Genomic DNA, 27,162 nt, shown 5'->3' with positions numbered 1-27,162 from the left:
ACCCTATGTTCAAAAAATATGAAAAAAATCACAATAGTAGATCTTTATAAAAACTTTCTAGGAAAATTGTTTTGAACTTGATAGGTTCAGTAGTTTTTGAGAAAAATACGGAAAACTACGGAACCCTACACTGAGCGTGGCCCGACACGCTCTTGGCCGATTTTTTATTTAGTTGGCGGAAGTTGTGAAGTTTTTTAAAATGGAGTTTGTTATAAAATAAACTGTTGCATATGCTTTTGCTTTTTTATTAGAACAAAAATGTAAATGTGGGTACAATAAAGGCCCATTTAGACGGTACGAGAACTCGCATATGAGTTTTATTACATTGCGGTATTTGTTGGCTGTGAAAAATTGTATGTAACCTCAACAGCCCGCGATGTAACTAAAATCGCGTGCGAGTTCGCCTAATCCTGCTATTTTATTTCAATTAATTTCGTACACTTTCAAGCATTTATTGATGAGGAGCGTAAGTGATTTTTCATTTGAAAGAGTTGTTTTTGATTATAACAAAGTAACTCAACGCTTATCAAAAATATAACAGTAATTTAATGATGTGAAAACTCCTGTACATCCTCCAATTCAGCAGTTCTAGAAGAGTTTGTACAAAAATTAAGTAAAAACTTGAATTTGTTTTTTTTTATTCCTTTTTTGTTACCAAGATTTATTTCATAAATTGAGATTTTAGTAAGTGTTATTTGGTCATTAAGGTTATATATTATCTAGATTTTCTTAATTATAACAATTATCCTGTATATATATATCTTACGAAAGTCGACTTATCTTACTAAATGTTGGTAACAAAATAGGATTAATTAAAATTTGCTGACGTGAACTGCTGAATTAATGCTTTGTCAAAGCGTTCGAAATGTCAGAATCTGAATTTTTCTTTGTACTAGACGGCGGTGCCTTGTCGGTCATCAAACTAGCAGTCTTACACCTTATATCAATGCAATAGAGTTACGGAATAGTTCTTTGTTAAACAACTTGTACTATAAGCCCTTATAGAAACTCAGTCCATCCATATTGCGACCGGTGGCGACATGGCGCCACAAATTAAATGCTAAACGGCCGCCAACTGCGCTTAATGGAACAAGATTGTCACTTTAAATGTGCACAGGTCCTCTAACCAAGAGTCTAGCCAGCTAGACAATGATTGACGCTTTCTACAGTCTGTATCTTGAGGCATTTAAATAAATGTAAACAAATCTATCCTCAAAAGGCTCCTTATCCACTTGAGATTACACGGCCAAACAAGGAGGTTAAAGACAGGACGCTCAGTGGGAGATCCGCTTAGTCTCATGTACTTAAGTAAGAATTTAAGTACAGCTTCTCATACTTATCGCTGTTCCGTGTTGTGCGACAGAACTAGTTGCGTATCATTTGCCATGGAAGGTCAAGGATTGTACTTTTGGCTACAGGTCCTGTGTTTGATTCTTCACAACAAGCTCAAGCCGTTTCTTTTAGAATTGAAGTGTTTGTTCTGTCGAAAACATCATGGAGATAAAACTGGTTAACGTGTTAGGTTAAAATTCTTCGTGTTTATGACACCCGCTCTCGAGATATAAAAAGCTTCTCGGTTGAGAAGTGTGTGAGTTCGACAAGTATGCTAAATTATGCAACAAGCGCTTGTGCAGCGTGAGATGTCGAGAATTCTAATATAGCCGTTATCTCGAGTGGCGAATACCTACTAGCTACACGAGATTTATATTTATACCCGCTAGACTATACAAAGGTTCTCATCATGCAGAATGACGAACAAGGTTTAGAGCAGTCGAGTCCGTGGGGTCGTTTCAAGCGACAGAAGGAGCTTATTTTATTTTTCAATTGATGATCTTTATTTATAGTGTTTTTTATAGGTAGATTTAGTTTAGTTATAGTTTAATTTATTGGTTCATATTTGTGTCTTTTTTTGTTAGTTTAATTGAATAAACTTGTTACTAGTACCTTATTTATGATTGATTGTTCATTTAATACCTTAAGTAATTTTGAGTAAGCATTTGTAATTTTCCTTCTATTCTCCGACTGGAAAGCGTCAAATTTCAGGTAGATGCGCTTCACGCTTGAGTAACTGTCGCGGTAACCGAAGACAATATTAATTTATTTAAATTAACAAAATAGGCACTTACTTAAAGTGTAAGAAATTAAATATAAAAATCTAGACGATAAAGATTAAATTACAGAACTTATAATTAAAAAAAACCTTAACTTTGAACTTATAAGTAAAACTACAACTAAACTAAAACTAACTATAAAATAAAACCCTATTTATAGGGTTTTACTTTATAAACGGTCCTAACCGCAAAATTTTAATTAAAAAAAAAAACCCGACATAGTAGACTGACTTCCATCAAACATAGCTACGAACACTCCCGACTAATTCAGTTTAAAAAATTTCAAGTAAGTACTTACACATTTTCCTACAATAGTCCTACAAGTAACTGTTATCTTACTAGTCATATAAAATGTTTTGGATCGTCATTGTTTTAATACCAAATGTACCCTTATTTGCGTAATACCGTTAAAATATGAATAAGTACCTGCATTATTCCATTACCTATTTAATTCAATGTATGACCATGAATATAAATGATTGCCATTTCTCTTCACCCTTAAAGGTAATTTGTATCTCATGTTCTGTTACGCTTAATATCGCACTCGTTGCAAAAAGCGAGCAATACCGTGTGTTATCTGTCACGTTGAGTGCCTCAGCTTTATTCGACTTGACAAAACTGACGTTTCGTTTTGATTCTCTGTTAATGTCTGTCTTCTGTCAAAATTAGACATTTGAGACGTTTTCCAATCCAGAGTTAGGTGAAATGTAGTGTCAAAAAATGTATATAATGTTCAATCTTCGTATTAAATAGAAAATGGATATAAAATTTTATTTTTATCTGATGTTTTATTTCGTGCCTGGTTAAATATATTTAATTAATAACTTCAAAAAATACATGCAAGTTGCACGTAAGTTTATAAGTTCATAGTTAAGTTTTTTTTAGCTATAAATCTTTCAGTAAGTTTTATTAAATAATGTTTTGTATCGTACCTAAATACATATATACCTAGTCCGCAGAAAAAAAATGTTCCATAATACATTATATCCTGTTGATTTAAAAATAATGCGAATTTGACAGTTAACGTGAGTCGAATAAGGTCCCAGCCTCTGAGTGAATGTGAAGGTTTGATAAAGTTATCTCCCCGAGTAGGCTTTTCTTTGTAAGCGTCCCTAGGCTTTCGGCTTTACTTATCACATCTGAAATGCGTAAATAAGGTACGGTTTACTTTTCGGAGTCAAACGCGGCTTCACTCTGCAGGATTTTATGTACCAACGTAATTCAAAGTGGGGTTTTTTTTTTAATACTACGTCGGTGGCAAACAAGCGTACGGCCCGCTTGATGGAAAGCGGTCACCGTAACCTATGGACGCCTGCAACTCAAAGAGTGTCACATGCGCGTTGCCACCCCGTTAGAAACTTGTACATTCCCTTTTGCTGTGTTAAATACACAGTAAAAAGGAGTGCATAAGTTCCAAGGAGGGTTCGGGTTGCCGACGACTCAAAGGACAATAGACGGAATAAGTCAGTTCCGTAAGTCCTCCCGTCATCAGCACACCACACCCTCGTTGAGCTCTGGCAGCCTTACTCGTTGTTTTTATGACGATGTTTCATTTTGATGTCCCTTTGCTCATGTTTTTTAAGCCGATAGCCGATGCCTGCTAGTCCTGGATTCCGATCCCGGTAAGACCATTTAGAGGTATTTGTGTGATGATCACAGATATTTGTTCTTCATGGATGTTTTCTTTGTATTTTTATATATATAATACTAGCTTTTGCCCGCGGTTTCGCTCGCGTTAGAAAGAGACAAAGAGTAGCCTATGTCACTATCCATCCCTGCAACTATCTCCACTTAAAAAATCAATTCGTCTCTCCGTTTGCCGTGAAAGACGGACCAACAAACACACTTTCCCATTTATAATATTAGTATGGATATAGGCATAAATGTTGACCTTTTGTATCTACATTTATAAAGGCAGCCTGGCAACTATTCAGCTTCTAAAGGTAAAAAATATCCATAACTATGAAACGGCCGATTCAAATGCCGTTTCCATCAAAGCGGCTAATCGAGCTCCCAATCAAAGCCAACCCTTTTCTCATCTGCCATTGAACCGATACCAGCCCTAACGTTAATTACTGACCCCTTTATCTGATATCAAGCCCCGTAGCCGAATGGAATTTCTGCGACGCCAAACGCCGCAGAAATGCAATCTATCTCTATCGCTTTTGCGTATTGGCGCGACAGAGCCAGACTGTATTTTCTGCGGCGTTTGGCGTAGCAGAAATGCCATTCGGCTACGGGGCATGGCTTCAAAGCTTTGAGATTTCGCGTTTTACGCATCCCTTTAGGCCTCTTTTATACCGGGTGCCCGGTAATTAATGGACAACCTTTTAACCACCAAGAGGGTACCTTATACTGGTCCAGAAAATCGACTTTTAGGTAGTATTAAAATTTTAAAATGTGTGAAAATCTCGAAAACCAGGCGACTTTTACTACTGGGGACGCTATTGCTATGTCTTGTATGGGAACCCTGCATTTTATGATTAAGCACTGAGACTTAGCACAGTTGTTCATTGGGTGGCCCTGAGTAGATAAAGATCGGGAGGCATCGAGAGCCCCCCTTAATTTAGGAGGGAGGAGGGGGGGAAGGCTGGCGCCTCCGCGCTTCCTTTGAAACCATATTTCTCTAAAACTATACAAAATAGGGCATGCGATATATCATTTTCGGATAAATGAAGGACGAGGAATTCATTTTTGGAACAAAAAAGATGTATTTTAGAACAAAAATACAAAATAAAATGGGAAAATCTGAAAACGAGATTTTTTTTTATACATATTATTGCACATTTTATGAAAACTGTAATGGTTTTTTCTAAATAAAAAATAATATTGAATAGCTACATTTATCTAGTTTTAGAAAATGTATAATTTGTTATAGAAATATATTATACGACGAGTGATAAAAAATAATTTACATCGCCCGATAGGGTGATTTGAATGCTCATTTCAATAAGTTTTGTCAATGATTTCAGGTATAATCACTATTTTTAACACACGAAAGCCGTAATCATTGTAGTTTATGGCTATTTTAGTGATTAATGAACTTAAAATAAAATAAAATACAATTTTTTTTTTAAATATTAAAAATGTGATTATTTTTTTTAACATTATCCTATTATGTTCTTTCTATACAATATATATCTAAAAGCAATAAATATGAATGAAAAGCCACATTTATGTAGTTTATAAAAATATATAGTTTGTTATATAAATATATTACGAAACGCGAGATAAAAAATAATGAAAGTGACGTGGCAGGGCGATCTTGATGTACGGTACGGGCATGGGGTCTCATCCGGAACAGTGCAAAATTATTTCCAAATAGAAGTCATAGATGGCGCTAAGTGTCACGATTGACGATTATTATTTTTTTATCAACTAGATTTAAAGGTATTTGAAGCGTCATAAATTAAGTACATTATAAATTAAATACAAACATCGATGACAACACAAATTTAATGCATTATTTTAGAAATTTTCAAAGAAATAATATCACGTAATATATTGCTACTGACTATGACGCAACAACGTGAACAACCTGCGCGCGACAGTATCGAGCTACCTAAATTTTATTGCATATTGTCACTAGATGGAGCTGCCACTATCTACAGTATACTGCCAACGAAACGGTGCGATTGTGTGCGTTCCGTTCATTGAGTTATATGTACTACGTACTATAGGCGACGTTGCCAGACGGAAACTCTGCACAAGCTGACAGATGCGCGGAGTGCGCGAAGCGGTAATTTACGCGTAGAGTAGTAAGTCCACCATCAGATGTGACACATTATTATATTCCGCCTGTCAAAATTATTTATTTATTTATTTACAACTTAAAAAATACAAAGTAAGCGATCACTGCCGCCCATGGACACCCGAAACACCAGGGGTGTTGGAGGTGCGTTGCCGGCCTTTAAGATGGGTGTACGCTCTTTTCTTGAAGATTTATCTTCTTCTTTAAAATACAAATATATACTTATATATATAATAATATATATATAGTGCGGTCAGTTTTTTTGGACAAAGCGTATCCATTGTTCTCTTTTTTCATGACCAGGCCAAAGAAAACAGCAAAAAGTGAGCGTGCTAAAAATACAATTTTACTCAATAACTATTAACAATCAATAAACAAATTAACTTTTTTTTATATTATAGTAACATAATTCATAAAGTAGTAAGTAGTTACCTAATAATTTTCCAAATTGAAATAAATATATTTCGCAAATCTATTAGAGGTGAAACACATTAGTAGGAACAATGAAAATGCACATCTGCGTGGTTAACTTTTTAGTCTATGATTGCGTCACCAAAATCGCGGAAGCCTCGCTCCCGCTCGCGTGTTCGTAGAATATTCAGCTGTCGTGTCGGCCGATAATATTTGTTTGTGTGCGTTAATAATGTAGGTATACGTTTGTAGTAGTGTGCGTGACAAAAATGTCGTCTATTAAACAGCTGCCAATGATCGAAATTCAAATTAGTTGAACAATTTCCATTGAAAAAAAAAAAGTTTGTAATGCATCGGTCCGAATTGCGGATACTAGTTTTATCATCTTTTAGTAGATATAATTGAATGTAAAATTATTTATTTTGCCTGACACTCTTGAGTATTTTTTTATGCCGTTATTTTAATTTCACAATATAATATTTGGAATATAGTGCTTTATAATTATTAAATATAAAACATTTTTTAAATACTTTTTGATACAAAATCATACTTCATTGATTTGGAACAACGCTTTTTATCGGACCTACATCCGACACTATCGGAAGCGTTTATCGGATGTAGGATGTCTATCTGACACCCGATATCGGATCGGATAATGTGAAAACGGCCTAAGCATTCACCGTTAGTGCGTTTTCACATTATCCGATCCGATATCGGATGTAGGACCGATATCCCATACACTGAAGCCGCCATCTTTGATTTTTGCCTTTGAAATCCTTCCGACATTTGCCACATGCACGACCGATGCGATGCATGCGAAATCAAACCTTATCGATATGGAAGTATGAGACGCGACGATTGCCGACTGGCTAGGATTTCCGAACGCACACGAATGCGCGCTCGGTCGCCGATCTGCGGCGGAGTGGGCCAAGACCTCGACGCGACGCCGTCAGCAACTAAGTACTACCTAGGTACTTATAAATAGTCAAGAGCGTTTGTATGGAGAATTAACTCCTCCTGTATCGTCTTAAGGATGAAATGTAATAATATTCATTTCTATATTTCTAAGTAACTACGCGCCTGCTTTCGAGTGCTTTAAATTTTAACAAATCAATGCATCCTTTGGTCGGGGGCTGGGGCCTCTCAACTCAAGGTCGCCGGCGCGCGGCGCCGTGGTCGCGGGGCGCGGGGCGTGGGGTGCGGGGTGGGGCGCCGCGGATCTCGTTCATTCAATTCCGCTTGCATGTGTTGCGGACAGAGCGAGTATATTATACGTACGCGGCGAGCACACATACAAGCCGCACGGCAACGCCATCTAGTAATGTTCGACTTTAAACGTCCATGTGACGTTATAGGTTTAGTGCGTGATAGCTAAAACAGATGTCGCAAGATGTTGTTGTTTGATGACTATTTCGACGTAGGATACTGATAAGAGTTTTGTTGGCCACGCGTGGCTACTAGCGCCATCTAGCTCTTTGAATGTGGATTAAATTTAGCCTACAGGTCTAGAATACTTAGGACGGCGCCCATTTTTAGTATGGGATTAGGTATCTGTACTAGTATTATTTGATCTGTGGTACGGGTCAGCTTGTATGAATCGATGAGGTGAGGTAAAGGTACTCAAAGCTCTCAAAAAGTGTAGTTATTTAGAGTACTTCAAATTAAACAACATACTCCTATATAGTCTGAATTTAACTATTTATATTACATGAAATGATCGATTGATATGATAGGTCAGATATATACATCTGCATGATCCTAATACATTTTGTGAAATAGTAGTTATCTATATGATTTGCATAATTTATGGATAATTCTTACTTGACATATTTATTATTCCAGATCTGCGTCCTGTACTTTGGTTAACGAGTGCCAAAAATAGTTATTAACCAAAAAAGACCGACAAATTAACAGCATTTCACCGACAAAAGCTGCCTTGCACCATTTTTGTAAGGGTTATAGGTATATCAAGGTGTCCATTTATGGGGTCAACTAAACTCAATTCAAAATTTGCCATTATTTGCTACTTGTGGCTGGACGAAAGTCTGTAACAATTGGGATTTGGGAGCCTACTTGCCCGCAACGTTGCCTGTTGCTGCAGAAACATGCCTCGAAATTGTCGGATGCAGGTGTAAAAAACAGTGCCGCGTAAGGTGCAATCGTAAAAAAATACTTTTTAAATTAAATGTTCGGAGCTGATGTGCTTATGCAGTGGATGTTGTGATATATACATAATTAAATTCATACTATTCATGTTGTTTTATTTGAATAACTCAAAATAGCTACACTTTTTGAGAGCCTTGAGTACTAGCCCCGATACACATTTTTCGTCTAGTCAGACCATTTTTTGAGGTTCTCCTTTGTACAAAAGCAATGTCTTAGTTCAAAAATCATTAATGTTTAATGCTAATACGAATCTAGTTTATTTTTTATGGCACTATTGCGCAATAACTAACTATCATTGATACTGAAAGGAAGAATATGACGATTTTTATTTTATCTTTTATGGATGGGTAAAACCGATTTAAGGGGGCCCAAAGGAAGTAACTAAATTCTGCTAGTAAACTAAAAATCTTCAAGCCTATGCATGCAGAACTGCTTTAGGAGAGGAGAACGTGATTAAGACATTTTTTTTGCAATATTTAAGTCACATGCAATTTTATTTTACAATCAAAATAAACTATATTATAGGACTTTTACAATTTTCTGTACTGGGTCGTGATATACCTACATGTGTAAACGTTATTAGAATAAGTATATTTCTGTATTACTAGACGAACTCCACTGCATAGCGGGTAGTACCTTTACCTCACCTCATCGAATAATGCAAGCTGACCCGTACATTAAAATTTTCATTTTTATTATTTTTTATCTCGCGTTTCGTAATATATTTATATAACAAACTATATATTTTTATAAACTGCATAAATGTGGCTTTTTATTGATATTTATTGCTTTTAGATATATATTGTGTAGAAAGAACCAAATAGGATAATGTTAAAAAAAATAATCACATTTTTAATATTTTTTTAAAAAATTGTATTTTATTTTATTTTAAGTTCATTAATCACTAAAATAGCCATAAACTACAATGATTACGGCTTTCGTGTGTTAAAAATAGTGATTATACCTGAAATAATTGACAAAACTTGTTGAAATGAGCATTCAAATCACCCTATCGGGCGATGTAAATTATTTTTTATCACTCGTCCTATAATATATTTCTATAACAAATTATACATTTTCTAAAACTAGATAAATGTAGCTATTCAATATTATTTTTTATTTAGAGAAAACCATTACAGTTTTCATAAAATGTGAAATAATATGTATAAAAAAAAATCTCGTTTTCAGATTTTCCCATTTTATTTTGTATTTTTGTTCTAAAATACATTTTTTTTGTTCCAAAAATGAATTCCTCGTCCTTCATTTATCCGAAAATGATATATCGCATGCCCTATTTTGTATAGTTTTGGAGAAATATGGTTTCAAAGGAAGCGCGGCGGCGCCAGCCTTCCCCCCTCTTCCCTCCTAAATTAAGGGGGGCTCTCGATGCCTCCCGATCTTTATCTACTCAGGGCCACCCAAGGAACAACCTGTGCCAAGTCTCAGTGCTTAATCATAAAATGCAGGGTGTTGTGCAATAGCGTCCCCAGTATACTAAACCTTAAAGTCGATTTTCTGGACCAGTATAAGGTACCCTCTTGGTGGTTAAAAGGTTTTCCATTAATTACCAGGCACCCTGTATATAGAACAAAAGTTTTAATGTAAAGCTAGAAATGCAACGAAGAAAATTTTCCTAAATTGCGAACGTTCTTTCGGAAAAGTTCTTGGTATTGTTCTTCGCATGTTCATTGCGTAGCTTTAGGCTAAATTTCTGTTCTATGGCATTTGGGCTGGCGCGACCAATAAAAAAAATCCTCAATCTTAAAAATCCTAATCCTAAACTAATTATTTTATAACACAAACGAGATTCATGATTCGTTCGAAGTATTCAAGTAGCGAGTAGCTAATAAGCTATATATTAAGCAAATTGGAACTTGGGCTGAAATTTTAATAGCCAAACTACAGTAGTAGTGCAAATCTAAGTACCTACTTTAGTACTCAAGTTGAGATGAGCCAAATGCCTTCCTTAATGTATCGTATGGCCTCTCGCAAGCTGTTGCCAGACAGACAAAGAAGGGGCCAAATGTGAAATCGTTTCTCAATGACCTAGTTTTTATTCCTTAGAATGAATTAAAAAACCGGCCAAGAGCGTGTCGGGCCACGCTCAGTGTAGGGTTCCGTAGTTTTCCGTATTTTTCTCAAAAACTACTGAACCTATCAAGTTCAAAACAATTTTCCTATAGAAAGTATTTATAAAGTTCTACTTTTGTGATTTTTTCATATTTTTTAAACATATGGTTCAAAAGTTAAAGGGGGGGGGACGCACTTTTTTTTCCTTTAGGAGCGATTATTTCCGAAAATATTAATATTATCAAAAAACAATCTTAGTAAACCCTTATTCATTTTTAAATACCTATTCAAAAATATATCACATGTTGGGGTTGGAATGAAAAAAAATATCAGCCCCCACTTTACATGTAGGGGGGGTACCCTAATAAAACTTTTTTTTCCATTTTTTTATTTTTGCACTTTGTTGGCGTGATTGATATACATATTGGTACCAAATTTCAGCTTTCTAGTGCTAACGGTTACTGAGATTATCCGCGGACGGACGGACGGACGGACGGACGGACGGACGGACGGACGGACGGACGGACGGACGGACAGACAGACATGGCGAAACTATAAGGGTTCCTAGTTGACTACGGAACCCTAAAAACCAAAGATTTCTTGCTCATAATGTTCATTTTATTTTTGTTTCACAGTTTGCAACTAGTAAGTACAATATTTGTCTGCGAGTATAGAAATATTCGTAAAAGCTGTAAGTTTTAGTATAAGTGACTTTGTATATTTTTAAAACATTCAGTACCACTGACCCGATATCAGGTCCTCTGTTAATACCCGCTTTTCGTTATGTACCTATTCCGGTATCTACGATTACAAACTACTTACATAAAATGATTAAAGCTTTAAAAGCCACTTCCAACAAAATTCTTATGCAAAGCTTCCGTAAGATCTCTAAAGGAATAAAAACACATAAAACTGAACGCCTGTTCCAGAATAAGATTTTGATGAAAAAACCCAGTCTGTCGGAATAATCCTCTTGTTAAGATGATTGTGGCAACCTGCGGCAGCCGCGGAGGTGGATACAAATGGAAGATTAAAGGGGTTAAGAGAAAAAATAAAGAAATTGCTTGAAGGCAAAAATGCCTTGGCTGTTGTAAGATTTAGTATGTCATACTTTATAGCTTTTAAGATGCGATTTAGAAAAATAACCTACATTGCTGTGGGTATTTAGGATATTTGTCAGTTTGACATCACAGGCGGACATCGAAATCCTTTGAGGGCTGTTTTTTTTTGTATACACGGAATCCTAAAAAAGGCGAATTCAACAAATGTTTGTTTATGATATAAAACTTGGGAAACTGATTACCTACATCGCGTATAATGAATTTACGATTCATCCCGATGTTTCTAACACTTTAACAGCGTTCGTGGTTCTGTCACCCGTTGACCACGAACGCTATAAAGTGCTTCGAACGTTGGGATGAATAAAATTGTGTCGACCAATCCGGTCGCATTGCGCGACACACTGATTGGCCGAGCGGCACTGCTGACGGCTTTTTGACAGTTCTGTTATAGACTTGCTTTGCAAAAGGAGTTCACGAGATATTCAAGTAAACTACGAATTATATAAATTGCCGAAAACCATAACTTTAATATTTGTAATTGGTGAGTTAAGTGTTTATAAAACACTGTGATAATAAATAGTAAGTATTTGATTCAATTATGATCTTTTATTTACTCCAATTCCACACCTGATACAAATGGCCGCCAAGAACAGTAAAATCAACATCATGCACCAACAATAGCTTTATTTCATAAATTGTTTGTAAAATGTCCCAAATGCCACCTACTTTACGAAATACGGACGGACAATGTACATTATTCACAAACTAATTACAAAATTTACAGCGTCAGGGATTTTCGCCAGGGTAAAAATGCAGGGAATTAATAAAACAGCTCCTGCGGTGTCGCAAATGGCCGGTTGGATTAGTTGGATTACCTTCCATGAGGGGCGTAGCCTTGTCCCACCTCATCACAATTCGACCGGCAAGTATAATGTACATAAGTATTATCAAAGACATATGTAACTCCGTATAGATGGATACAATCTAAGAAAAAGAAACGTACCTCAAATCCGTAAAGAAAAAGGTACGGTGGCCTAGATGGCGTTATACCTTTGGGGAACGCTCGGCTAGATGGCACTAATATTAATATTTGACATTTTCACACATAATTATCAAACTAACAATATGGGCGAAATTGTCAAAACTGAGGTTTAAAAGTTATAAGCATAGCTGGGCACCGTTAATCAAATAGTTAACTTCGATAATCGTTAATCCATTACTTAAAAAGTTAACTTCGTTAATCGTTAAAGCGATACATTTCGGTATATTTAACGGAAGTTAAAGTTAATCGATAATCCGTTAACACGTCATAAAAATAGGACTCTACTGTAGGTATTATGTATTTCTATTTACTAAGTATCCACCAAAAACCATTAAAACCTGTGACGCCAATCGGTAAAAAACCGAAATGTAATCATTACGGTCTCTTCGGGCCTTTACCGCCGTTGGTTGGCTAAATCCTAGGTTTTACTTCAGATTGGTAATTATTGGGTCATTCATGCGGTCGCGATCGTGGTGCGTCGGTTCTTCAGATTGAGATTTGAGATGACAACTCGATGCTGTGGGCCACGATAACTTGGTAGAGTAATCTAAGGCCCGTGCCGGACTCTAACTCGATGCGTCGGTTGCGCGATTTGTCTGTCATGCCTGATGATTGCACTCTATTCCCAGATTAGTGATCGATCTAGCACGCCTAATAAGATTTAGAAGATCTCGAATAAGTGATCCAAAGTCACCAATTGGTCTTTAGAATGTTTATAACCGACGGATCTGCTTTTACCGATAAAACCTAGGTTTTGCCGTACTACGGGCTTTCACAGTAGCAGTAAGAACGTGGTTTTTGCGGCGCAGCGAGCCGCTTGGGGTGCTGGATTAACGATTAACGGACTCTATGAAATTTAACGGAAGTTAACGAATCCGTTAACATTTTTTAAAGTTAACTTAAAAGTTAATCCGTTAATCGAAATGTTAACTTCGTTAATTAACGATTAACGGATTAACGAGTTAATGCCCAGCTATGGTTATAAGCCTGTGTCGAGAGATGGCAGTATATGCACTGTGATTACACATTTTGCTTTGACAGTAACTCTCTATAATACTCGATCACCACAATTATGCTGTCTCTACTCCATTCGACATATACCTATATATTAAGTACCTACCATGAATGGTTTCGAATCTCGTAGAAGTCGACTGTAGGATTGTTTCAATTTTATTTATTGTGGTGTGGGCGAAGGGCTAGCCTGTCCCTGCAAAATCAAGTTTGTTTTCTTTCAAACTCTTTATACCTATACTGCCTGTCTATCCCTCTTGGGAATACAAGCGTGGGAGTATGTATGTGTTTGTGAATATGTAGTTGGAAATGGCATGATGTTATGTTACATTAAATTTATTACGCGAAGAAAAGAAGGAAGAATATCTGGTAAACCAAGTAACTAGAGGAAAAAACTGAGGTTACTTGTCGTTCTCGATGTCGTCCCTAGAGAATGAAGAAAATTAAATGGAAGGAATATAAACTCCTTTTGACGTCTCCATTAATTAAATAATGAGAGGTGGAATATTTAGATGACGAATATTTTTAATATTCTAACTATTACTTTCGATATTTCTAGTAGTAATGTAGAGAGATATTTGTTGTTAGGGAATAAGATTGAGTAAAAAATCAGGCCTACAGAATGGCGAATGACTTGGACATTAATCCTGTAAAATCAAGTGCGTTTTCATATTATCCGATCCGATATCGGATATCGGACCGATATCCCATACATTACAGGCACCATCTTGGATTTTTTTTTCCATTGAAATCCTTCCGACATCCGATATCGAATCGGATAATGTGAAAACGGACTAAGGGTCACCTGCACCACCAAAAATGGAAAAATTTGACAGTTGACAGCACACCTAACCTCGAGTTAAGCGGGTGGTGCAAGGGGCCCTAAAGAGAAAGAGAGAGACAGTTAGGTACCTAACCTTACATGTGTTTAAAATCGAAACTTAATTTACAAGAAACATCTTTAAATAATATATTAATAATTTAGTGTTTCTGAAACAATGTCAAACAAGCCAGTCTAAGTCTAAGACACAAATTGCTTTACTATATGTATAATAAACGTTCAAGCCTCAGGCTGTAGGTATGTGTATAGAGTACACCATAATAATTACATAACAACATAATAATTACCTATTTCTCTGTGTGCTATGGCGCCATAATTCCACACATAATTTCGCAGTTAACCCGCCTATGTAAAATATTTCCTCACTCGAGGAAATAGTCGGCGGAAAGTGACGTCATTCAGAATTCCGGAGACTGCCATTAAAACACTAAAATCTATAAAGCATAGGTTACACGTTAACACAAAACTTAGTGATAATAAAATGCGGACGGATGAAAGTCGTGTTACGGACGGAGTCTCTAACGGACGTCATTTCATAATATGAAATGACGTCCGTTAGAGAGGTATGGAAGAAAAAGACATGCTACGCCGAACCCAAGTTTTTGAGATAATGCCAAGCGAATGAGAATTTATTTTATTTTATTTTATTCATAATAATTAACACAGCATGACAGATAAACCAAAGCACTGTGAAAATACATATATGATCCCTATATATATGTCGCAGTAAGATAGATAAAACCGTTATATAGTTATAACCCTAGGAATATAATTATACGTCGTAACATAGTTAAACGAAAGCGATTAATTGCTATCTTACTAGGAATATAACTATAATACGTTACTAGTTTAGTAAAATAGTTATATGACTAGATTCAGTCTAGTGAAATGATTGTAGGCAGGAGTGCGGCGGTGCGGCAGAGGTATAGTTATAACCCTAGGGATATAATTATATGCCGTAACATCTTCTTCTTCTTTGTCCTCGCCTTTATCCCGTTACACGGGGTCGGCTTTCTTAATCATGTCACGCCATTTGTTGCGGTCATATACGTCATTGCATTGTAATGATAGAGTTTTCATGTCCCTCTGGACAGTCGTTAGCCATGTGGCTGGCGGTCTACCGCGTCCCCTTTTGCTTGTTGCGATGGAAAGGCACTTCTTCACGACAAAATCTTCTGGTCTGCGCATGACATGACCATACCACCTGAGTCTGGTCTCTGCGAGTTTATCGGTGATCGGGGCCACCTTTAGACTACCTCGGATGTATTCGTTGCGAACTTTGTCTTTTAGCGTGACCCCGCTCGACCATCTCAGCATGCGCATTTCAGCGGTGTGGAGCTTCTGAGTGTGTACGTTTTTGGCAGCCCATGTTTCAGTGCCATATAGAATAGCCGGCCTTATTGCAGTCTTGTAAACTGTGCCTTTCGTTCTTACTGGCATTTTTGTATCACACATAACTCCCGTAAGCTGGCGCCATTTGTTCCACCCTGCTGCGACTCTGTGCGTGGCATCCGCATCCAACGTGCCATCGTCTGATATCACAGATCCAAGATACTTGAATTTGTTAACTTGTGGCAGCTTGACATTGTCTAAAGTGACATCAGTATCCGTGGGATGCACGCCGTTGAAATGGCAGACCATGTATTCGGTTTTTGTTCTACTTATTTTTAATCCATTGTAGCTAAACAAAAGCGATTCATAACCATCTTACTAGGAATATAATTATAATACGGTAGGTACTAGTTTAGTTATATAATTATATCACTGGATTAAACTTAGTCTAGGGATATAATTATAATACGTCTCTAAGTGGGACTGGAACCGGGAGTCCCGGTTCTTTATAGTTCTATACCAAAAAAAAATCAAAAGGAACCCTTATGTCGCGACTCTGTCCATCCGTCTGTGTATTTAGAGAGAATAAGCACATTGAATTGGAAATGATTAACAAATTCTTGCCCTAAACAATTCTTCACTGTGGTTTGTTTGTTTAACGCATATAATTATATCCCTAGGGTTATAACTATACCTCCGCCGTACCGCCACACTCCTGTCTACAATCATTTCACTAAACTGAATCCAGTCATATAACTATTTGACTAAACTAGTAACGTATTATAGTTATATTCCTAGTAAGATAGCAATAAATCGCTTTCGTTTAACTATGTTACGACGTATAATTATATCCCTAGGGTTATAACTATATAACGGCTTTATCTATCTTACTGCGACATATACATAACGGAGAAGTAAAAATGCAATAGATATTAAGAATTGTAGATGGGAAAGTGTGTGTGTCTGTTTTTTTGTCCGTCTTTCACGGCAAAATGGAGCGACGAATTGTCGTGATATTTTAGGTGGAGATAGTTGAAGGGATGGAGAGTGACATAGTTACTTTTCGTCTCGTTCATTAGAAAGGATTGCCCTCACTCCCTAAAAGGGAGGGGGGGGTGGAAGTTTGAATGGAACAATCAGCAATTAACGAATTTAACGCTAGCGAAGCCACGGGAAAAGCTAGTGTAAATAAATTATGATAAAAAATATGTCATGATCATTGATACATAATTGTAAAATGTTCCATCAAATGAATCATTTTTCAGTCACGTAATAATGTGGACGATAAAATTATGAATATGAAAAAAATGAGACACATTTTTAACCTTGTTGAAAAACGGCCTGGTTCATCATACTGGGTTTTACCGTGCTCTGAATTAAGAGTTTTTGAAATAGGCAAACGTGCATGCGCCCAGCACGGCTAGCACATGATTGCCTCGACAGTCGACAAGCGACAAAACACCGCGACACAGAGCTCTCACGCGAACCGATAGCACATGATTTGGGCGATAAACCTCTCTCTCGCGGACAAATGTCAAAGCGAAAAATCGCTGTCGCTTGAGAGTTCCACGCGGGATACTCTCGCCAGTCGCAGCATGAGTGTCCTTTGGGCGACAAAATATCCCGCGCATCAACTTCAAAACGAGAGAAACTGTCTTCGAGACATGAAGCTAGCGAGACGCTCTCGCGAAACACTTTTTAGGTGATTACGAGCAGTTTTCTTCCAAAAAATACCTAAGTATTCCTTGTTTTCTCATTAATTACAAAAGTAGCATTTAGCATTTTAGATTGCTATTTTTTATTCCATTGAACGAGAAAAATAGGCAAAGAAAAGTTCATCGCAAACGGTTCGAAATTCCAGCATTTGTATAAAACATGATGGCCAGGACCACGGCGAGAACATGGACGACGCTTGTGAGCCTGGCTAACAAACGTGGTGACAGTATAATAATACAGTACTTATCTTAAAAAAAAAACTTTTATTTTAGAAATAGATATAGAAATATTTTATTTTAAGAAATCTAATACCTACCTACATTATACTCTCTAAAGCTATGGAAACAGATTACACCGGGTAGGTATAATTAAATTATAAAACATCCCAACTTTTCCATTAGGTACCTAGTTGATTTCAGCTCGATGGTATCACAACACAATATTGCACTGTCATCCGCTTTACATACCTATGAAAATTTTACCTTCATCTTTGGCGAACTGTCTGGCCTAGTGGTTAGTGACCCTGCCTGCTAAACTAATTCCAAACACCGGTAAGGGCATTTATTGGTTTGACGAGCACCACCATTTGTTCTTGAGTCACGGCAGTTTTTATGTAATGTCAGTGTGGAGAAGACCGTCTACTGAATATAACTTTTGTATTTATATATCTATCACTTCTTACACCTCCGAAGGTATACATCCTATATAGTACAATTCATTCTCTTAAAACGCGTTCAATTTATTGTTTTATGGCCTGAAATATGTAACTTCGAAATTCTGTCTAGTCGGAAAGACCGGCATATAAGAGTAAGGCACCTTTTCTAGGCTTTATGGGAAATAAATCGAGTTTAAACGGTTGTTGTAGGTTAATTTTTATTATAAGTTTCGGCTTTGCCTTTGTCTGGACCTGAAAAAAGGTTATCGACCTCATTTAAGGGGCATATGACGGTCTTGCCTTATAAATAAATAGAAAAAGGCTGATATGTTCAAATATCAACGTTATTAGTTTTAATATCTATCACATTACTCCTTGTTCCTACAGAATATAACAATGAACACGATTTTGATACTTATTTCCATATGAAATTACGCGACAACGAGCACTAGACGCTCTTTCGGTGGGGACGGTCAACCCGCCGAGCCTTGAAAAAGTGATTTTTATCACATAAGTTTACTTTAATTCACCAAAGTATTATAAAATCTGTGTAGAATATAAAATTTGCTAGCCCATAGGACCATGCGGATCACTCCAGACTACTTTAATAGTCTAGTTTTATCCACTCATACTTTATTTCAAATAAAGTATGCCGGTCTTGCCCGGACTGAGCTTATCCATACAAATATTATAAATGGGAAAGTGTGTGTGTCTGTTTGTTTGCCCGTCTTTCACGGTAAAAGGGAGCAACAAATTGATGTGATTTTTTAAGTGCAGATAGTTGAAGGGATGGAGAGTGACATAGGCTACTTTTTGTCTTTTTCTGACGCGAGCGAAGCTGCGGGCAAAAGCTAGTACTTATAAAAGTATTACGTATACAAGCTTTCGTACGCTTACCAACTGTGATGGGGCTCAGTTAATCTATGTAAAAATGTCCAATACTATCTATTTACTTTTTATTTAATTTACAATATTAGGATCGTACAAACTTAGCTACACACATAAGTAGGTGCCTAGGTATAATTTACGTATATTGTAAATTGAGTAAAACCTTTTAAAAATGTACAGTGAGCTGCAAAAGTGCATGGCGAATTTATCAATGAATTCATGTGTAATTTCTACATGCAACTTTGAAGCTCACTGTACTATACGTACCTATGAGAAAAAAAGTAGTAACCATCATTGAGATGTAACTATAGGAAGCATACTTCCTGATGGGAACCATCTATTTAATAATATATGCCTAGATGTCAAGGTTTCAATATGGGTTTTGTTTTTCAATAATGCACTGTAGGTGATGATGATGATGATGATGATGGTAGGTATTATGCCTAAATCAAAGAATAGATCTCCATAGACACGGATAACTTCAAATACTACATGTTTAAATAAAAAACCTTGGTTCTTATAACAAGTATTATTTATTCTAGTATTTTTGTAGGGTTAGTCTGGGCACAGTGAACACTATGACAAGATAAATATAACAAGAAGTAAATCAATATTTAATAAAATTACAATTTAAAACAACATTCCTTTAACAACTACTACAATATTCAAAAGATACAAAATAAAGGTTATTCACTCAAGTCAGTTGCCACAGACAGACACACACACAGACAGACAGACAGACAGACAGACAGACAGACCCCGGGCAAGCAAACCTAATAATTACTAGTTATTTGTTTATAATCAATTTATACTTAATAAACTCTAAATTTAAAACAATGTTTGCCCATAAACTTTATCAAGTACTATAATGGTGAACAAAAACAAAATAAATTTTAGGTATATGGCTATGTTCAGTCAAAGTTCTATGGGAAAAGCACCATAAATTCAAGTGAACTTTATTCTACAATCATTGTTGTGGTAAGTTATATTAGAAAAATGGAATCTAGAGCGAAGAGTTTCAAGCAACGAAGGTGAAGCATTTTTTGTGTGAAACACAATTGTTCACCACACCTAGGTACTCAAAAAAAAAATCTAACTGTAAAATATCAAACTAAATCAAATCAATTAATTTATAATTATAACATTTATTTATGTTTCAAAATTAGTTGGATAGTTATTATTCACAAGAATGGAAAGTAAAATCATACGAATTTTAATTTGGTGTCCTATTAAGACAGGTAGAATATCATGATTGACGATGATTTTGAACCATACATTTTAAAATTAATACATTTGATTTATTTAGGGTGTTTTACAGTTAGCCTTAAAAAATTCTGTTTCAAGTGGTTGCAAAATTTGATTAGCCTTTGTACCTTGAAACTCTCGCAACTATCAAGATTCCATCAATATTATCAAACCACTACAAATATATTTTTCGATGGTGTAGGCTGATTTCTTTTTAATTGTCTGCGTACATTCTGCATTTTTATGCTGCAACCAGCTCCTGAAATAAATTCGTCCAATTAAGCAAGAAACTGGCATTCATATAGTGCATTTACTAAAATCTCTCAATCAAGAAATAGAGAATGTATTAAAACTCTATCTTAAGATTAAAATGTTGGACCATTGTATGTAGGTATGTAAAATAGCTTCCATAATGTCAATGTCTAGCGAGGAAAACTAGACTAACTAAATAATACCTTCAAACACAAAGCATACCTTCAGGAGTAGCATCTGCTACTTTTGTCCCTCAATATACATTGAGGCAGCGTCCAAATCCAAAGTATGTGCCTGCCGTTGACGATGGTTGCAGTGCCTGGCTGCGACCGGCTCCTGGTCCCTAGTAGTGTTCCCAGTTCTGACTATGGCAACACGGGCTGGGGACGCGCCTCGTCCCGGGCCTTCTTCTTTAGGTCGCGCCATGTCTGTAAAAAATAAATACAAAAATATTGTATATAACTTAGCATTATTTTCAATGACAACACTATATCAAAGAGTATATTTTGTACTTACGTGCTTCCAATGCTACACCGTTTTGAGGGGCTCGAGTTCCACCAACAGTTTGGCCAGTTTCGTGCACTCCGCCTCCATTTTTGTCCGCCAAGTGCCAATAATCACCGACCGCGAACATCTCGTTCGTGGCCATACTCTACGAGCATTTTCGCGTGCACGTTTGTGCTCCGCACCCTAAAATGCAATCAAGTATTTAGTTAAAATTGAACTTTATAAAACAATGAAATTATCTTGAAGATAGTAGGATTGCATGTTATTATGGACAAATTATTAAGTTTGAGATTAAACTTACACTTTTCTTCTTGGTAAACTAGCCATTTTGATCTCACTCACAGAAATAGGATAAATAATGTTCTCACTGGAAAACTCAAACAAACTAACGTCAAATGGTATTTTTTACACAATGACGTTTCTGACATAACCTCTGTCACAGCACCTCTATCACTTTCATTTCAATACAGCTAGAAGGAGACAAAGTTATCGTGACTAGGGACGTTCCGTTTTTAAGGCTGACCATTCACTATTTATCTGTTTATTTTTTTACCGGTTCAGTGTTGCCACGAAAGAAAAGTTTGTTCCATGTATAAACGGCCACACTGGCTACGTCGCCCGCGGGATAAGCTGTCGCATGGAACTAAATTCTCGCGGTGCAAACACATGCTATTCAATGTAGAAAAAAATGACAGGTGGAGAAATAAAATTGGAAGGCGCGACGGCGGTCTCTCGCGGCGCGAGCTATCCCGCGGGTAATCATGTGCTAGCCGTGCAGGAGCAGGCATAAATGCCGTGTAGGCAAATGCTTGCGTTGCTTATTTCGTGCACTCAAACACAGTCTTAGTATTTCAATTATTATTTTATTCCGATAAACAATTACAATTAAATTATTAACATCACCACTTAGGAACACGTCCGTACACTTCAACTGCTACCAAAGAATGAATCTCTTTTAAAAACAACATGGCGCCTTCCGACCGAACCGGAAACGAGTCGGATTGGCGTTTCGCAATGCTCGCCTGTGATTGGCTGTTTACAGCGGGCTGTCAAAACTAACGTTAGTGTTGCCAATATTAATAACTCTAATTAAAAAGGTTGCCAATTAAGAAACCATAACCGAAAAATCATAACACTCGGCCGTCCGACTCGTACACCGTCCCGGTGTACATTGATTACACATTCAAAATTAGTTAAATTTAATATCATTTCGATTACCAACATCACAGTTTGTACTTAACTTAGGAACAATTACAGTCAAATTCAATTTTACCTTTAACTCGTGGGTCACACACATTATAGTTTAGTCAATCGCAAACAAACAGTGAGAGTATGGCAAATCAAATAGTTTTAGATTATATGTGCAATACCTGCGAGATAAATTTAAATTAATCAACATGATCTATAAATATGTATGACCCTCATATATGTATGTTCTAACTAAGTACTATTTTTAATGTATCTATTTATACATACGAAAGATAAACCTTGTTACCACTCGTAACAACTTTTAGCTTCTATTTTCTTCATATTTATTTTAACATAATCATATATTTTTCTCAACATATATCAGTAAATAATAGGAATAAAATCATAACACTCATTATGAACTAGCAAATACACTGCTAAGTAGTTGTAAACATTACACATCAAATAAATTTAATCTATATTTATTTTTTTAATTTCTTTTTTAATTCTGCCAAAGGAATGTTATCATCGGTTTCATAATCCGACGTTTCACTTGAACTGCTACTAGAGGAAAACTTATTGGAACCAGGTTTTGGTGAATTAACCTTTATCCACGGCCTTAATCTATCGACAGCTACAACACTCTTAAATGGCCTTTTCTTTTTTCCGAATCCGGGGATGTCGGCTATTTGATACCTATCGTTACCCAAAATCTGTGTTACTTTGTATGGACCGATAAATTTTGACATCAGTTTTGTACTGTTTCCTTTGTTATAAAAATTTGTGCGGGTCAATTTTACCAAATCGCCTTTCTTAAAAACTGCAGCGGGAACTCTTCCAGATTCAAATCTAAGTTTCTGTTTTATCTGACTCGTTTGAATGTTTTCATCGACTTCTCTCCTCAAATCGGCTACCGATTTGTGAGTGTCGTCGATCTCAACACCTAATTTGTTTGAGAGACTATCTTGCGACTGAATACCAAAAAGAGTCTCCGATGCAGTTTTCTTAGTGGTGGCATTGATGGTATTATTTATGCCCCACTGAATTTTTTTCAGACACACGTCCCAACTACGCTCGTCCTGGCCCGAATTATGCCTCATCATGGAATTTAATATGGTCTGATTAAATCGTTCAGCTTGCCCGTTTGCTCTAGGGCAAGCTACCGCGTTCAAAACATGTTTGATGCCATTGGAATCGCAAAAATTTTTAAAGGCCGCTGACGTAAACGAGGTGCCTCGGTCGGAGATGATTCGTGAGGGATAAACGAAATCGTGAAAAATATCCTCTAGTACTTTTATCGTGGTCTTTGTCTTAATATTCTTTACCGGTTTTACAAAAACGTATTTTGTGAATCCGTCTACAATCGTCAAAATATACGTGTTACCATTACAACTCTTTACAAATGGACCCAAGTGGTCCACGTGAATCGTGTGGAACGGTTTGTCGCCTTTTGGTATGGGGTACAGTTGGCCTTGCTTTTGTTTAGCAGAACAGTCCTTATTATACGCACAAGATATACAGTTTTTCACGTATTTTTTTATAAAATGTCGAAGTTTGGGAAACCAATATTGTCCTTGTACCCTATCAATAGTCTTTGTCGTACCCAAATGTCCGATATCGTCATGGTTCGCGCGACAAATCTGAAACCGCGCGCATCGTGGCACTACCAAACGCAATTTATCGTCTACTCTCCTATAAAGTTTATGATCTTTAATAACATAGTTTTTCCTAATGTCCCTAGCTTCTTCGTCATTTTCTGGCTTAAGAATCTTTACGATACGAGCTACATCAGGGTCAGACAGCTGCAAGGTCAGAAGCCAATTATCTTTTTCTATGTTATAAACAGTATACGTCTGAAAGTCGTTGTCGTCACATGTCAACCTAGTATTCCGACTAAGGGCGTCAGCATGGGTCATTTGTGTGCCAGGCCTATATTCAATTTCGAAAGTGAACTCGCTGATTTGGAGCCACCACCTTGCAATTCGAGGCACTAGGTCGCGCTTGGTCAATGTTGTCCTGACAGCATTACAGTCTGTCACAACCTTGAAATTAATCCCTAATAGGTAGACTCTAAACTTTTTTAGAGAACATACTATCGCTAAAGTTTCTAGCTCATACGAATGCAAATGACGCTCTTCAGGAGTGGTCTGCCTGCTAAAATAAGCTACTGGCTTCAACACACGCGGACTTTCTTGCCACTGTAGCAGTATTCCAGCCACTCCGAGAGAACTTGCATCCGTATGCAGTTCAGTATCAAGCTTAGGGTTGTATAAGGCTAATATTGGACGTTCCATCAACATGTTTTTCAAGGTTGTGAAAGCCTGCGATTCTTTGTCAGACCAAGCAAATGCGACATCCTTTTTCAGTAGATTTGTGAGAGGTCTAGCAATCTCGCCAAAACCCTTCACAAACCTTCGGAAATACCCGGCCAAACCTAAAAACTGTCTAACCTCGTGCACTGTCCGAGGGACAGGAAATGTCTTGACTGCCAATATTTTAGTTTCATCGGGCCGAATTCCGTTCGCAGAAATTTCATAGCCAAGGTAATTAATTGTATTATCAAAGAATCGACATTTTGACAATTTAAGTGTAAGTCCATTCTCTCTGACAAGTTTCAAGACATCTTCTAATCTCTCAATACCTTGCTCAAGGTCACCAGAAGGCACAAGGATGTCGTCCAGATATGCCAATGCCGATTCAAATCGCTTCGACCCTAGCATTCGGTTAATAAGCCGTTGAAAGACCGCCGGCGCATTTGCAAGGCCGAACGGCATCCTTTTGAACTCATAGTGCCCATCCGGTGTTACAAATCCAGTCAGGTGTCGACTATCTTCCGCCATGGGGACCTGATAATAACCAGACGCGAGATCTAGTGTGGTAAAATAGCGGTTGCCACTCAAATTTGATAATTGGTCTTCGATCAGAGGGAGCGGGAAGCAATCTTTTTTGTTCTATTATTCAAGGCTCGAAAGTCAACGCATAGCCGTTGTTCGCCATTTTTCTTCTTTACCATTAAGATGGGACTGGCGTAGTCTGAATTCGAGTCTTGAATAATATCATTACTTAAAAGTTCCTCTACTGTGTTGCGTACCTGCTCCCTCTCAGCATGCGACAGTCTATACGGCCTGTAGACTACTGGCCGGTCGTCTGATAATTCTATTGACATCTCAACATCTTTGGCCGTTCCTATCTCGCTCAAACTCAATGCAAAACAATCACGGTAGGCTTGAATAAGCGTATGCAACCTATCGACAAGTTCAGCACTGACGTCTTTGCCTACCTTAATGTCAGTTTTCTCAATTGGTTCTAACGACGAAATATCGCAGGTGATCCTATTTACATGGCAAACTTTTCTTTCCACAAACGGCGAGGCCCTGGCCAAAAGAATCTCCGAGTCAAGTATTAATTCGTCTTTTGTTAAATTGGTTAATACTAGCTGGCCTCTCCCATCTTTAATATTATACGCGCCCTGATGCAGATGATACTCCTTCCCGGGTTCACCGCAACTATGACCTTCCACGTAAACATCACCCGAGAAGGAGGGATCTTCTGTATGTACTTCAACAAGATTTACCCCTTGAATTTTGGTAGAATTACAAGTCAATAACTTCACAGAGTTATCCTGCTGCACTTCAGTTATCGGACTCTTATAAAATAACAATTTACAGTTATCCTTCAAAACCGTTACGAAAGGTAACTCTGTGAAATTCTGGCCGATCAGTAAGGGTGTCTGTAGTAACTCGTCCCTAACCACTAGGGCTTCAACAGAAGCTTCAACTTCGTCAATTTTTACAGTGACGAAAGTCTTATAGACAGGGAACACCAAAGATTCACCAAATCCTTTTATCGCTGGTAGTTCCGCGTAACATTTTGCCAACTTAAGTTTTTCGCCCTCGGATTCGCGTATGAGACTGCACTCGCTCCCAAAGTCTACGTATGCTACATATTCACCACCATTGACACAAATCGGCCTAAAAAATTTGTCATTGGTGTTACGCAGTGTATAGATCCTAAAAACTTTACGCTCTTCAGTAACTGTGGGCTTACTATCACTCCTAATATGTAAAGGATTAAGTTTACAAGATGCAGAATCATGACCTACACGGTGGCATTTTTGACACTTCACTACAGGCTGAGGACATTTACTAAAGGAATGCCCCTTTCCGCGACAGTTAAAACAAGTCATCGAATTTTCATTCAAAGCGTTAGAGTTCTGTTTGGGCCCGGCTTCACTACGCTTTCTAACAAAAGACGCGTCAGGGGGTCGCTGCGAATTGAGGTAATCCAACAAGTCTTCCGGTTCTTCACAGTTTAAGGCTTGGGCACCATTGCGAACCGATTTATCCACTATTCCATGTACTACACACTGAACAGCCTTCTTTCCTTTTATCTCACACCTGTTTAGCAATGACAACTTGTCGTAAAAATATTCGCGATAAGGCTCAGCTGCACGCGTAGTTCGAGCTAACATTTCTTCGAGAAGCCGACCATAATTCTTCTCATTAGGGAAAGCCTTTTTAAGTTTAATTTGCCAATCCTCCCAGCTGTAAACAACGGATGGTAAAGACTCGAACCATTTCTTTGCAAGCCCCGAAAGTTTTTGAAGTGCGAAATGTATGGTCTGCTTCTCGTCCCAGTCGTATATTTTAACACATTCGTTAACTTTATGAATCCAGCTATCTATACTTTGTGCTTTGCTGGAGGGATCAAATTCTGGCACCACATTATTTAATTGACTGTTATTCAAGTAATGTGCCTTATCTTTGTTTCCCCCCTGCAAAGAACTAATAAGCTGTAGTACCTCATTGAAAGTAACTCCCTGCGATGCGGGCGGAACTGTCGCAGCTGGCGATCTTGTCTGCGCCTCTGGTACCTCGGATGGTTGTTCCGGCGTGGCAACGTCGGCTGGCGGGGC

General features: G+C 37.3%; 1 protein-coding gene and 1 long non-coding RNA gene across 2 annotated transcripts; both read right to left on the bottom strand.

Moving 5' to 3' along the window:
- Positions 1 to 15,460: 15,460 nt before the first annotated feature.
- Positions 15,461 to 16,105, bottom strand: LOC125226422. Its single transcript, XM_048130405.1, has one exon. The coding sequence runs from the start codon at positions 16,103 to 16,105 to the stop codon at positions 15,461 to 15,463; it is 645 nt and encodes a 214-aa protein (XP_047986362.1).
- Positions 16,106 to 19,819: 3,714 nt separating this feature from the next.
- On the bottom strand, positions 19,820 to 21,187 carry LOC125226736. Its single transcript, XR_007177120.1, has 3 exons — positions 21,069 to 21,187; positions 20,775 to 20,980; positions 19,820 to 20,559 (listed from the first exon to the last, which is right to left on the bottom strand). It is a non-coding gene; the product is annotated as an uncharacterized LOC125226736 (long non-coding RNA).
- Positions 21,188 to 27,162: the final 5,975 nt, after the last annotated feature.

This window comes from Leguminivora glycinivorella, chromosome 5, assembly GCF_023078275.1.
Source record: "Leguminivora glycinivorella isolate SPB_JAAS2020 chromosome 5, LegGlyc_1.1, whole genome shotgun sequence".
Taxonomy (NCBI): Eukaryota; Metazoa; Arthropoda; class Insecta; order Lepidoptera; family Tortricidae; genus Leguminivora; species Leguminivora glycinivorella.
The sequence above is the reverse complement of the archived record's forward strand: the minus strand, read 5'-3'. Positions and strand labels throughout refer to the sequence as shown.

What these genes read in the sequence shown, in the direction of transcription:
- LOC125226422 (XM_048130405.1), bottom strand. Translation starts at nt 16,105, where the DNA reads ATGGTCTGCCATTTCAACGGCGTGCATCCCACGGATACTGATGTCACT.